Source organism: Bos indicus x Bos taurus, chromosome 9 (assembly GCF_003369695.1).
Source record: "Bos indicus x Bos taurus breed Angus x Brahman F1 hybrid chromosome 9, Bos_hybrid_MaternalHap_v2.0, whole genome shotgun sequence".
Lineage (NCBI taxonomy): Eukaryota > Metazoa > Chordata > Mammalia > Artiodactyla > Bovidae > Bos > Bos indicus x Bos taurus.
Genome location: NC_040084.1, coordinates 83,164,448 through 83,178,007, shown reverse-complemented (window position 1 = coordinate 83,178,007; position 13,560 = coordinate 83,164,448). Strand labels below are relative to the sequence as shown.

General features: G+C 36.0%; 1 protein-coding gene across 2 annotated transcripts in view; it reads left to right on the top strand.

The window, feature by feature from the left end:
* Positions 1-13,560, top strand: part of SHPRH (SNF2 histone linker PHD RING helicase) — an 89,064-nt gene that overhangs the window by 57,413 nt on the left and 18,091 nt on the right. For both annotated transcript variants that reach the window (XM_027551770.1, XM_027551771.1), the window contains exons 22-25: positions 1,122-1,265; positions 2,642-2,743; positions 5,862-5,933; positions 7,630-7,818. In XM_027551770.1, coding sequence (XP_027407571.1) covers positions 1,122-1,265; positions 2,642-2,743; positions 5,862-5,933; positions 7,630-7,818 — 507 coding nt within the window. The remainder of the gene's footprint in view (positions 1-1,121; positions 1,266-2,641; positions 2,744-5,861; positions 5,934-7,629; positions 7,819-13,560) is intronic.

Below are 13,560 nucleotides of genomic sequence, written 5' to 3'. Positions count from 1 at the left end.
AAGGAAATAAATAGGTTTTTGTTTAATTTATGCCATTATAATTCCATTTGATATCTTTTATTCATTTAAAGTTCTTCCTTTTAAAGCAGAATAAAAATTTCTCTCAAGAAAGAGAAGCTGTCTATCAGTTCATGTGTTTAATAGTTTAGGGAATGATACTTCTGTAGAGTCCAAAGTGTTGGTTTGTAGTAATTTTTTTCTCTTCACATTACTCTTCTAAAAGCAAAAGCATATTAACACCACTAATCACAGCAGGTCATGGAAGAAGACAGTACTGTATACAGTTTTCACTTGCCCCTGCAGTCTTCCTTTGAGCTCACATTAGCCACATATTCTGTGTCAGAGGAATGCTTATCACGCATTCACCCGGATCTTCGTACATTTTTTTCTCTGTGACATTGCAGAGTAAACCCTTTTAGACTGTGTAAATGAATGAGATACTGTTTCACACGTCAGGATCTAACTTAGAGCATAATGTTATTGAAGACAGCATATCAAAAAATTTTATAATGACTGATACCATTTTTACAAATTTCAGAAACTTATAAAACCAGATTGTTAAGTATGTGTAGATTAATATAACTCCAGTGAAAAGTACAGAATAATAAGTCCAGCTCAGAATAGTGGTTACCTCATCATTGGGGGTTGAAGGAACAATGTGTGAGGCAAGAGATCAAAGCAGTTGAGAAGGAACACAGAGGCTTTCTAAGGAGCTGACATTCTCTTTCCTGATTTAGATGATGCAGACTCAGTTGTGTATTTTAATATTTTCATTATCCTATATACATATTAAAATTGAGAATGTGAAATATTTTATAATAAAAAGTATTTCTTTAGAAAATAAAGCAGAGATTCCACCAGTCTAGTATTGAGCTCTAAAAATCTTTGATCCTACCAAGAAATCTTGGGATGTGCTGTTCCTTAGATTCTGAAGAAGCAATATACTCTAGTGTCCTGTGAAGATTATCCAGTCACACTTCATCCCCCTAATGGCCCAAGATTGCTTGCACCTTAGACCCTAATGAAAAAACTATTTATGTCTTAAGACCTCACTGAAGATTCTAAGTGATATTAACCAGTTTTAATTATGTGCTCTACCACTGTCTTTTCTGTTCCTTCAGTTGCTTCATGAATACTGGATGGCTCTGAGGAATCGTGTGTCTGCTGTTGATGAACTTGCAATGGCTACAGAACGACTGAGAGTCCGTGATCCTCGGGAGCCAAAGCCCAACCCACCAGTTCTTCATATCATTGAACCACATGAGGTAATCTACAAGTGAATCACAGAAAAGAGCACAGCAAATAGATAGTCACAAAAATCTGAGACACATAGAAGAGATCAGGACAGTGATGTTTTCAATAAATGTTCCCTGACTTCTCTTGGTTTGAGCCCTATGATGTTTCTGTTTTTGTAGGTCAAAGATGAGCAATTTCACATCTATTGTGTGCTTAGCATCACTGATTTGGTACATTTGCACGTTTATGTGTTTCTCTTTCATATTGCATATTCATCTATTCTTGAGCATTTTCTGTGTGCAAAAACCTGAAGATATTCTTGGTCAGTTTTTAGACATGTGTCCTGTTACCCCAGCATTTTCAGAACTGGAAAAGTCTTCCCCAAAGAGTGGCCAAGAACCTACCTTGCCCTGTTTTCCTTTGCTAAATGATGAACAGATATAGACAGGTTCAGTTCAGTTCAGTTGTGTCCAACTCTTGGCGACCCCATGAACCGCAGCACACCAGGCCTCCCTGTCCATCACCAGCTCCCAGAGTTCACCCAAACCCATGTCTATCGAGGCGATGATGCCATTCAACCATCTCATCCTCTGTCATCCCCTTCTCCTCCTGCCCTCAATCTTTCCCAGCATCAGGGTCTTTTCAAGTGAGTCAGCTCTTCACATCAGGTGGCCAAACTATTGGAGTTTCAGCTTCAACATCAGTCTTTCCAATGAACACCCAGGATTCATCTCCTTTAGGAAGAACTAGTTGGATTTCCTTATAATCCAAGGGACTCTCAAGAGTCTTCTCCAACACCATAGTTCAAAAGCATCAATTCTTTGGCACTCAGCTTTCTTTATAGTCCAACTCTCACATCCATACATGACCATAGCCTTGACTAGACGAACCTTTGTTGGCAAAGTAAGATCTCTGCTTTTTAATATGCTGTCTAGGTTTGTCATAACTTTCCTTCCAAGGAGTAAACGTCTTTTAATTTCATGGCTGCAGTCACCATCTGCAGTGATTTTGGAGCCCAGAAAACTTGACAGGTTACTATCTGTAAAATCCCTCTTTATATCTCAGAATTTAAAAAATAACTTCACCAAACTTTCCTCTTCCTATTAAAAATATAATTTTCTTTATTACTTGTTTTTGTTCCTTATATTTTTAAATCTTGTTTCTGTAAAGCTTGGAGACTGTAACTTAGAAAAACTTAGAAATGTTCATTATATACTATTTCTTCTATACAGCAAAATATATGTATTTTTTAAAATATATTCTCTAGTATCCATTTTGCACATTTGAGTTTTCACACTTAAATATGCTTCTTAAATGTTGAAAGGATGAATTAAAATAGAAGAATTGTGTGTGTTTAGTATAATGTTACCATCTTAGAATAAAGATGTTTTATTTTACTTTTTAGGTAGAACAGAATCGTATAAAACTACTAAATGATAAAGCTGTTGCTACATCCCAGCTGCAGAAAAAGCTTGGGCAGCTTCTTTACCTAACTAACTTGGAAAAGGTATTGTTTTTAAAAGATGTTACTTTTTCCCATATTACACCATCAATAAACCACTTTATTGACTCATTTTATTTAATCTGTTTGTCCCATAATTAATGCTATAGGTGTTTTTTTCATCATTTTTTGTTTGTGTTAGTTACATGTCAGAACACTAGCTATGTCTGCAGTACCTGTGCAGATCAGAAAAGAAGATGACGTCTATAGAAAATATGTTATACAGATAATGTAAAGGGTATGAGTATATACCATGGCACAATGTAAACAGACTAGTTCAAAACCTTGAACAGCGATAGATAGTATTACAGCATACCTCTGGTGAAGATTGCACTGTGTAATACATACACCTGCCTCCATTAATGCATTACAGCATACCTCTGGTGAAGATTGCACTGTGTAATACATACACCTGCCTCCATTAATGCATTACAGCATACCTCTGGTGAAGATTGCACTGTGTAATACGTACACCTGTCTCCATTAATGCATTACAGCATACCTCTGGTGAAGATTGCACTGTATAATACATACACCTGCCTCCATTAATGCATGCACAGATTTTTTTAATTTGTTATCTGAAATTGTGCAGTGTGTTTGGAAACCTACTAAATAAGAGGACATGACAATGAAGTATTTAATGTAATTCACAGCATATTTTCTGAGTAGTAAGCAAAGTACTCTATCAGACATGGATGAATGTAATTCAGCTTTCTGGCAAGCATAAATGTGACAGTTAACAAAATAACTTATCAGAGAAGTTACTTATCAGAGAACTTATCAGAGTAGAAGATTTTTGGATAGGAAAAATGAAGCAAAGAGTAGACTACAATTGGTCCTGAAAAACTGGTGCAAAATAACATTTGAGTGAATGTCATTAAATCTCAGTGATGACAAAATGAAAAACATTCATTATCAGTAAAATAGCATGTCATTCAGAAGGTAGACTCTTGACCTAGACAGTGCAAGCTGGATCATGAAGCCACTATTTTCTAAATATAGGACTTTTTTCAAGTTATTTTCTTCTCTTTGTCCCTTCTGTAAAATAAGAATAGTAATACTCTTGTCAGACTCCTTGTAAGATTAAATGAATTAATATATGTAAATGTTTAAAGTGTTTCCTGGCTTATTAAACCATTTCTAGGTATTTGCTATTAATATTTTTATATTACAATACTATGATTGCTATTTTGGCAGGGGAAAAACAAAAGAGAAAAATTTGAGGTCAGTCTCATGCAAAAATCCAGATGACATAAGATTTCTGTACTTTAAATATGAGGGTCAAAATTAAGAGACAGTTGATCGTTTTTTTTAGTTATAGAATAAGTTGATATCCTCTATATGTTGAATTATTTTTTAAAAGGTTAAAATCCCAAAGATATAATCTATATGGGAAAACCCATTTGACTAAAAATAGAAATAAATAGTTTATAAATGAAGGAAAATAGGAATCCATAAACTACTACACATAGGACAAATCCAACCCATCACCAGTTTTTTTTAATTTTAAAGATTTATTGAAACACAGCTATTGTCATTCATTAAGTATTGTCTGCAGCTGCTTTTGTGCTATGTAATAGCAGAGTTGAGTTGTTGCAACAGAGATCATATGGCCCACAAAGCCTAAAATATTTACTACCAGGCCCTTTATGGAAAAAATGCTAATTCTTATGTTAAGCAAATTAGAAGAGAAAACAAATAGTAGACTGTTTATAAAATAACATAGTAATGCCTTCTCTTCTGTGCATGCTCTTAGTTACTCTGCTCCCACACTGACTCTGGGCTTAGCAGGATGATTTGCTTTTGGCCTTGTGTCATAGCAGAGATTTGAAAAGTCTACGCACTTTGGGGACTTCCCAGGTAGCTCAGTGGTAAAGGATCCTCCTACCAATGCTGGCCACACAGGTTCATTCCCTGGGTCCGGAAGATCCCCTGGAAAAGGAAATGGCAACCCACTCCAAATCCCATGGACAGAGGAGCCTGGCAGGCTACAGCCCATGGTGTTGCAAAAGAAACACAGCTTAGGGACTAAACAACAGTAATGCACTTTGGCATTCTCCCAGTTGTGTTGTTTTTTTGGACTCTCAGACTAAGTGAAGAAGCCCAGGTTCCATTCTTGAGGAGCAAATACCTCAACTTAGCCCTCTCCCCAGACCAACTCTTACCAACTGCTAGACATAAGTGTGGGGCCAGCCCGAGGCAAATCAGCCCATCCCAGAATTACCCAGGTGACCGGTAGAATCAGAAGAAATAAATGTTTTTTTTTAGCCACTAAGGTTTGAGGTGGTTTGTTACATATTACCTGAAATAAATCATTAATTAAAAAGGGAAAGGATAATTCAGTTCAACTTTTTTAAATGCTTGCATACTTACATTATAGTTAATGGAGTTGTTTTAACCATTAGAACTGCTGAATCCATGCACAATTTACTTTTTTTTTCCTGCTTATAAAAGTCAAAGGGTAATCAAGAACAGTTTAGTAATACTATGAGTCTAATTTATTTTCCTTTATCTTGTTGTCCTCAGTTTTAAAACTTGTTCATTTTGATGAGTTTGTTTTGGAAGTCTTCCAGTTTTTAAGGAGATTTTGAAAAGCTATTTTGACATGATTTCCAGGCGTAGATAGCTCTCAAATTAATAGTATTTCTGCTTAGTGAAATTAGAGAAAGGGTCCTGAGAAGAAATCAGCATTAATAAGGAATTATGTGAATAAATGCTGCCTCTTCCCATGTCTGTGATCCTGTGCCAACTGGATATGCAGAATACCTATTTCTTTATCAAAAAAAAAATCTAGCATGAAAGTAAAATTTGAGAATTTAGCTAAATTGTATCAATATTTTGCTTTTTATTTTGCCTTCTATAATCACAAAAAATCATAAATATAGTAATATGACAACTTTCACAAGTGATATTAAAAATTGTGTCCATGTTTTTGTTCACTCCTTAAATAAATTTATTGGTACATCTCAGGATTGATAATATTAGGTAATATATGAATTATTAGGTCATCTCAATTATTATTTTAATTCAATTGCCCATATTTACCTTTATAAATGAGTTGTAAAACATGTATGAGCTTTTAAAATGTAACTAATACATGTTTTATTTCTTCTTTTTTGGACAGTCTCAGGACAAAACATCAGGAGGTATTAATCCAGAACCTTGTCCAATCTGTGCTCGGCAACTGGGAAAACAGGTGAAATTATAATAAATACTGCATACATTTATAAAATACTGTACAGTTTTCAAAGGCTTCTACATACAAATTCCCCTGCTCCACCCTCAAACCTTGCATGCAAGGCGAATATTATCTCTGTCTTAAAGATAGGGCCAGAGGTTAACTAACATGCTTAATGTCAAATATGTTTGAGCAGTGTTTTTTCTCTTAAGTGATGGATCAAACATGTTTCTAGAATAACCCCATCTTTTTCATTAAAGATGAATAATTTTAAGCATTGTTTTCAGTCACTTGACTGTCAGTTTATCATGGATATTTGGGAATTGTACAGAAAATACAATACAATACAACATACACAGATTTATATATGGTATTACAAATTTATAGTAACATAGTTCTTACTTAATATTATTAATATCTAATAGTACCAGAATTTAAAGCACAAATAACAGTAATCCTAAAGGAATTTATGTGTTTGAATATTAGTGTACAAATGTCTAAAATAAATGGTACTGTATTAGTTCTCCTCAAAAAGATTATTTTTATTTTATAAAATGTGATTTATGATACTCTAAGTTCCTACTTTGTGTGATAAATAAATATGTAATAGCGGAGAAGGCAATGGCACCCTACTCCAATACTCTTGCCTGGAAAATACCATGGATGGAGGAGCCTGGTGGGCTGCAGTCCATGGCGTCGCTAAGAGTCGGACACGACTGAGCGACTTCACTTTCACTTTTCACTTTCATGCATTGGAGAAGGAAATGGCAACCCACTCCAGTGTTCTTGCCTGGAGAATCCCAGGGACGGCGGAACCTGGTGGGCTGCTGTCTATGGGGTCGCACAGAGTCGGACACGACTGAAGCGACTTAGCAGCAGCAGTAGCATGTAATAGAATATTCTTTTTTTTTTTTTAATATGAAAAAGTCTTTTTTCTTTTTTTTAAAATGAGTGTCTCTGGCATTTTTTTTCCTATGAACTAAGAGTAAAAGTTCAAATATATGAATTCTGCACTCTGACCATCAGTAACCAGAAAGCACATACCTTTTAGTCTCCATGATTTATGGAGAATATTTAAAGGATATTTTATTGATAATAAATCTTAAAAGGATAGATTGGAAACTGAGCAAAAGAATATTAATCAAGGTAATACTGGAGATTACTGATAAAAAATAAGTGATAAAAACATTTTGACAAAAATTACTATAATAATGGAAAGGATCATAGTGTAAGTAGTTTATTTTAGTTTTGATGAGATTCATGCAACTAGTTTGAGAAATGTTATCATCTTTACCATTTGCATCTCATTTTCTGTATAATAAATGCTTTAATATATAAAAATTAAATCTGTTTAATAAGTTGTATAGAATGTATTGAATATGATATCTCAGTTAATATTGTAGTCAATCTATTACTCTATTAGAGTAATTTGCATTTTTCGTAAATACTGAAATGAGAACACCAACATCTTATGAAATATTGATGACTATTAGTCCTCCTATTAGTGTGAGCAGAACTAAAAACTATGGTTCACTAAAAAATAGTTTAAAAGTATAATTTAGTTTTTATGACTTAAAGGTTTTTTATTATATATCATGAAATATTTAGGAAATGAAATGATGGCACTCTTCCTCTCCTTTTAATAGATTTATAGATTGGAAGGCATCTTTGATAGCATCTTGCTGAGGCATATTCTGTGTGTTTTCTTCTTTAGTGGGCAGTACTGACCTGCGGGCACTGTTTCTGTAATGAGTGCATTTCAATTATTATCGAACAGTACAGCGTGGGGTCTCACAGGAGCTCCATCAGGTGTGCCATCTGCCGCCAGACCACATCTCACAAAGAAATCTCCTATGTCTTCACCTCAGAGAAAGCCAGCCAGGAAGAGGACATCCCTGTGAAGGTAAAGTCGGTTAAGAACATGCATAGTCTGAGCAGTGTAATAGAAGTTAGTATCTGGCAGTGAGAGCATCAGAATCAGAGCAAGGCTGGCTCAGTGACTATGAAGCAACTACTGTTGACGGTAGATACACTGCCTGAAAGCCTCAGTACATCTACTCATTCCTCACGGTAGGAACACAGGAATGCTTTTTCAAACACAGTAATAATTATGCCCACTACAGCAAAAAAGTGACATCTTAGAATTCCAGTCCTGTTTTTTTAAATAGTGTTTCTGAGCACTACAGCTATTAGATAGAGCTCTGATTCACATCCAGGTTTCTTTTCTTCATTCTTCCATTCAGCCCAGTGTATCAGGAAAAAGAAGATATGCCCCACCAAATTGAGGGATAAAATAAATTGATTCCTGAAGTTATTAGTGAAGACTGTCACAAGGAGATAGTGCATTTTTAGATGGCATGGATTGATATTTCAGACTAGCCAAAACTTTGCTTTGTTTTCCTAATTTTTTTTCCCATGCTTCATTCAGAACTTTAAGAAAGAAGACTATAATTTAAAATGCAAATGAAATAAATTCCAGATTTGTTGTTTAGTTGCTAAGTTGTGTCCAACTCTTTTGTGACCCCCATGGACTGTGGCCCACCAGGCTCCTCTGTCCATAGAACTTCTCAGGCAAGAATACTGGAGTGGGTTGCCATTTTCTTCTCCAGAAGCTCTTCCCAACCCAGGGATCAAACCCACGTCTCCTACATTTACCACTGAGCCACCAGGGAAGCCCAAAATCCAAGTAGGATCTGTAACTGGACTTTCTGCCTGAGGGGGTATTTATTTAATGAAAAGCCTTTACTAGGTTTTTTGTTTTTTGTTTTATATAAACGTGCTTTTTCTGTTTGTTTTCCTAACCAAACTTTTGAGGACAATTCAACAACTGAGTATGGTAGAGAATGCAGGCCAGAAGAAGCAGTTGGAAGACTGATGGAGCTGGCTCATAAGCTAGAAGTAGTAGAATATGTTTCATTAATTCCTTCTCCTTCTGGGTCCCTGCTGCTCTCTGCTCACTTATTGTCCAAGGTTATATTTTGTGAGTAAACTTAACCACAGGTACTTATCAGAGAATAGGAGACCTTTTTTATTATTATTACTATTACTGAAATATAGTTGATTTACAGTATTAGTTTCAGGTGTACAACAAAGTAAATCAGTTAAACATATGCATGTGTCCACTTTTATTTTTTTAAGATTCTTTTCCCATGTGTGTTCTTAAGAGTATTGAGTAAAGTTCCCTGTGCTATGCAGTAGGTCCTTATTAGTTCTCTGTTTCATATAGAGTAGTGTATATATGTCAATATCAGTGTCCCAATTTATCACTCCCCCTGGCAACCATAAGTTTGTTTCCTACTATTGTGACTTGTTTCTGTTTTATAGATTCCACATATGAGCAATATCTTGTGATATTTGTATTAGTTCTTTTCAAAGAAGTTAGGTATTCAGTACTCTAGATGTTACTGTAGAAATGGGTAACTCAGGTGAGGTGGTAGAAGCTGAAGCAGTGAAATTTGAATGTTGAGTAAGTGGTCCAAGTGGAAGGTATATAATATCTGGAGCTGATTATACTTTAGCCTGTTGACCACACAGAGAACTCCTTTCTTTTTCAGTTCACCCCCCTCCTCTCTTCCTACTCTTAAAGTTTTTTCCTTCCTTTCCTTTGCATAAAGTCTTTTTTCTTTCCCTGTCTCTTCTCCTCTGGCCTCAGGCATCCCAGGAGCCACAGATGGCATGCGTGGCTAAGAAGGGCTGCTGACCCTTCAGTGAACACATTCATGACAGTACAGGGAACAAGCATAAGAAGGAACTGCTGTGTCAGACTTCATGCAGTAAGGTTTAGGAAGTGATTGCCCTGGCTACCAGTAAACAGCACCATCTCTCTGAAACTGAGGGCATCAAACCCAAACACCTGTTCATTTTATGGCAACTCTCCTAGACACCTAGGAGAAAGATCAGGACAGTTACATATGCTGTCCTATTGGGACAGGAATATTAGTGTACAAATACTGTATATTATGCTCTGACTTTTTCCTGTCTTTCGTGGATATTGATGAACACATGAATTAATTGAAGGATCTACCAAAAAAAAAAATTTATAGCATTGAAACATGTTTACATTACCATATATAAAATAGATAACCAGTGTAAGTTCTGGGGATAGGGTGGAGAGGGAAGTGGGAGAGGGGTTCAGAATGGGGGGGACACACGTATACCTGTGGCTAATTCATATTGATGTATGACAAAAACCATCACAATATTGTAAAGTAAATATCCTCCAATTAAATAATTTTTTCCAAAAAGAATACAGAATTTATCAAATTTAAATTATCTTATATGTACATATACTTACGTTTCCTTTTTATTAAATACATGACTGAATATTATACTTACTATGCAAGCAAGTTTTATCACTTTTCTGCATTCTCACATTGCTTCTCTCTGCATTTACTTTTTGTTTTCTGTCACCATTTCTGTCTGCCACTTCCACCTTCTGCTGCCTGTGTCCTTTTCTGACTGTCACATTTCTGCCACCTTCTTGAAGCATCTGCTTGTTTTCTCAGACTCGCACTGCACTCTGACCGTCTGAGATTGTCCCACTTAATTGATCACGTCATCTGTCTTAGAGTTGAGGGATATAAAGATGGCTCTATGTAAATACCGAAGGCATTGTTTTGAAATTTATTTCATTAAAGTTTTTATCTGAAATGTTCACTTCACTCTAAGCATTCATGTCCAGACACTCGGACACAGCAAACAATGTAATTTCATACGTGGTGCTTAATCATCTAGCTGATCTCTGGTAAAGGATATTTGGAGAACATAAAAATAGAATTAAATAATATAAGACTTTTTTTTTTCCTACTGGTATTTCCCAGTGTAAGGAATCCTATTGATTGACCACGGAAATAAAATGAATGAAGTATTCATTAGTGAATTAGGGTATGCATTTAAGTTAAAGACTGTCACTACCCTAACAGCAGTGTCACAGTATTCCTAAATGACCCTTGGAACCTCCTGGGCATTTCGCAAAGTAAACAAAATTCCCCCTGCGAGTTCTGACAACTGCCAGGCATTTTAGAGGGTGAAGTAGGCCTCCTGGCAGAACATAGGCCCCACGTGACCTGTTCCCTGTGTCCTCAGTTTGGCTCTCTTTCATACAAAGCATTTTTGTCATTGGAAACCCTGACCCTGTAATGAACAAGATTCTTATGTCATAAGAAGTTTCTATCCAAAAGAGAATACATGGATATAGCCACAGCACAACAGCACCCGCTACACACACAGCACTTCAGCTTCTCAAACTTTTGAGTGCCTAGTGATCAAGTGCTCTGTTTTTTAAATTAAAGTATATTTTCAGGCTGCATTCCCATAACTTTTAACTTGTAAGATCTTGGATCTGGTCCAGAAATCTGCATTTTTAACAAGCAGATCTGCTGGTGAAGATGTTTCATACAACCTTTTTGTAGAGGAAAAAAAATATTGTATTTCTACATTAAAACTCAGAGAAACCTAGCAATACCATTTGTAAAACTATACTATGTGTAGGATCATGTTGTTTCTTTTCCTTTTTTTTTTTTTTTTTTTTCCAGTTTTTATTCAGTTTACTTGAAGGTGACTTGTAAAGTCTGTCTTGTACTTTCTAACTATAATTAAAATATCTAGGTGGGATAAAACTGACTGTAAAATTCTGACTGAGTTTAAAGTTGACATAAAATAATTTGGTAAATATAATCCACAAGTGGCTATATTTAAATATGCTCCTCTAAGTATTCTTATATAAGATATTTGATATTATCTTGTTGTTGTTGGTCATTCGCTCAGTCATGTCTGGCTCTTTGTGACCCCATGGACTTCAGCACCCCAGGCTTCTCTTGAGCTTGCTCAAATTCGTGTACATTGAGTCGGTGATGCCATTCACCCATCTCATCCTCTGTTGTCCCCTTCTGCTCCTGCCTTCAATCTTTCCTGGCATCAGGGTCTTTTCCAGTGAGTCAGCTCTTTGTTTTAGGTGGCCAAAATATTGGAGCTTCAGCTTCAGCATCAGTCCTTCCAGTGAATATTCAGGACTGATTTCCTTTACAATTGACTGGTTGGATCTCCTTGCAGTCCAAGGGACTCTCAGAGTCTTCTCCATCACCACAGTTCAAAAGCATCAATTCTTCGGCACTCAGCTTTCTTTATAGTCCAACTCTCACATCCTGCATGACTACTGGAAAAACCATAGCTTTGACTAGATGGATCTTTGTTGGCAAAGTAATGTCTCTTCATTTTAATATGCTGTGTAGGTTTGTCATAGCTTTTTTTCCAAAAAACAAGCAACTTTTAATTTCATGGCTGCAGTCACCACCTGCAGTGATTTTGGAAGCCAAGAATGTAAAGTCTGTCTCTGTTTCCATTGTTTTCCCCATCTATTCCATTTATATATAATATCCCCCATAACCTTTGGGTCCAAATAAAATTTTTAACTTTTTTGCAATTGCTACCTTTTTATCTCTTTGAAATAATTATTCAAAATACTTTAAAGAACAGGATATTTTTGTGGCTAAGTGCACTTGTAAAATTTCCCACCTAGGCTGCCTGGGTGGAGTTTCCACTGGACTTTATTGAAGAAACATGTGAAAAGCCCAACCATTCTCCCAGGCAAGAACTTGAAAAATATTCCTGATTTGTGAGATCAATCATATATAAACTGTGTAACTGCACTAAATTGTATCTGTCACTATCAACTTGGGTTTTTAGCATGGTGAACAGGTGCAGACAGAAATAAAATAATGTTAACTGATCTTACTCAGCTAGAACTACTGTGGACAGCACAGGCAAAGTGAAGAGTCGGCTCTACTTTAAAAGGAGCCCAGCATAAAAGTAATGAAAGAAAGTCCCAAGACAGGAAATTACTTCCTCCGTACTGTTTTCCTAAAAATAGGAAACATTCAGGTTATTTGGAAGTTACAAACCAGTAAGAAAACCTAAAGAAAAATCTGTGACCTATTACCAAATTATAGCCCTAGTTATAACTGATGAACGATTATAGTTCTTTTGGGGGCGTGAGGGAGCTAAATTGTATAAATTTGTCTTTTTAAAAGTGATGTTCTTCAGTTAAATGAATTTTCAAAAAAAGCTCTTATCTCAGGATTTTTGAGTCTTATAGTAAGTTTAAAAGACTGCAAAAAATCTATCCAAGTAATAGCTGGAAAATGTAAATACTAACTCTGCTCTGTTTCAGCTGTGATTGTCCCATTTCTAACAAGGCTGACACTCCTTTCCTGTTGCAGCTAACAGAGGCAAGGCACCCATTTGACCCTAGAGCAGTGAGAGGTGCTGTAGGTACAGTATTACACAGCACTAGAGTAATGGCGTAATTCAGAAGACCAGTTCATTTATAATAAAATGTGTGTTAGTTGCTCAGTCATGCCTGACTCTTTGCAACCCCATTGACTGTAGTCTCCTCTGTCCATGGAATTCACCAGGTGAAAATATTGGAGTAAGTAGCCATTCCCTTCTCTAGGGGATCTTTCCAACCCAGGGATCCAACCTGGATATCCTGCATTACAGGCAGATCCTTTACCATCTTAGCCACCAGGGATGTGTTTATCACTTATGATAAACACAATCCCAATTGTATCACTGATACAATAAGTTTTTAAAGTTCCCAGAATTACAAGTTTCCCACACATTCCCTTAAAACCCTTATTCATCTGTC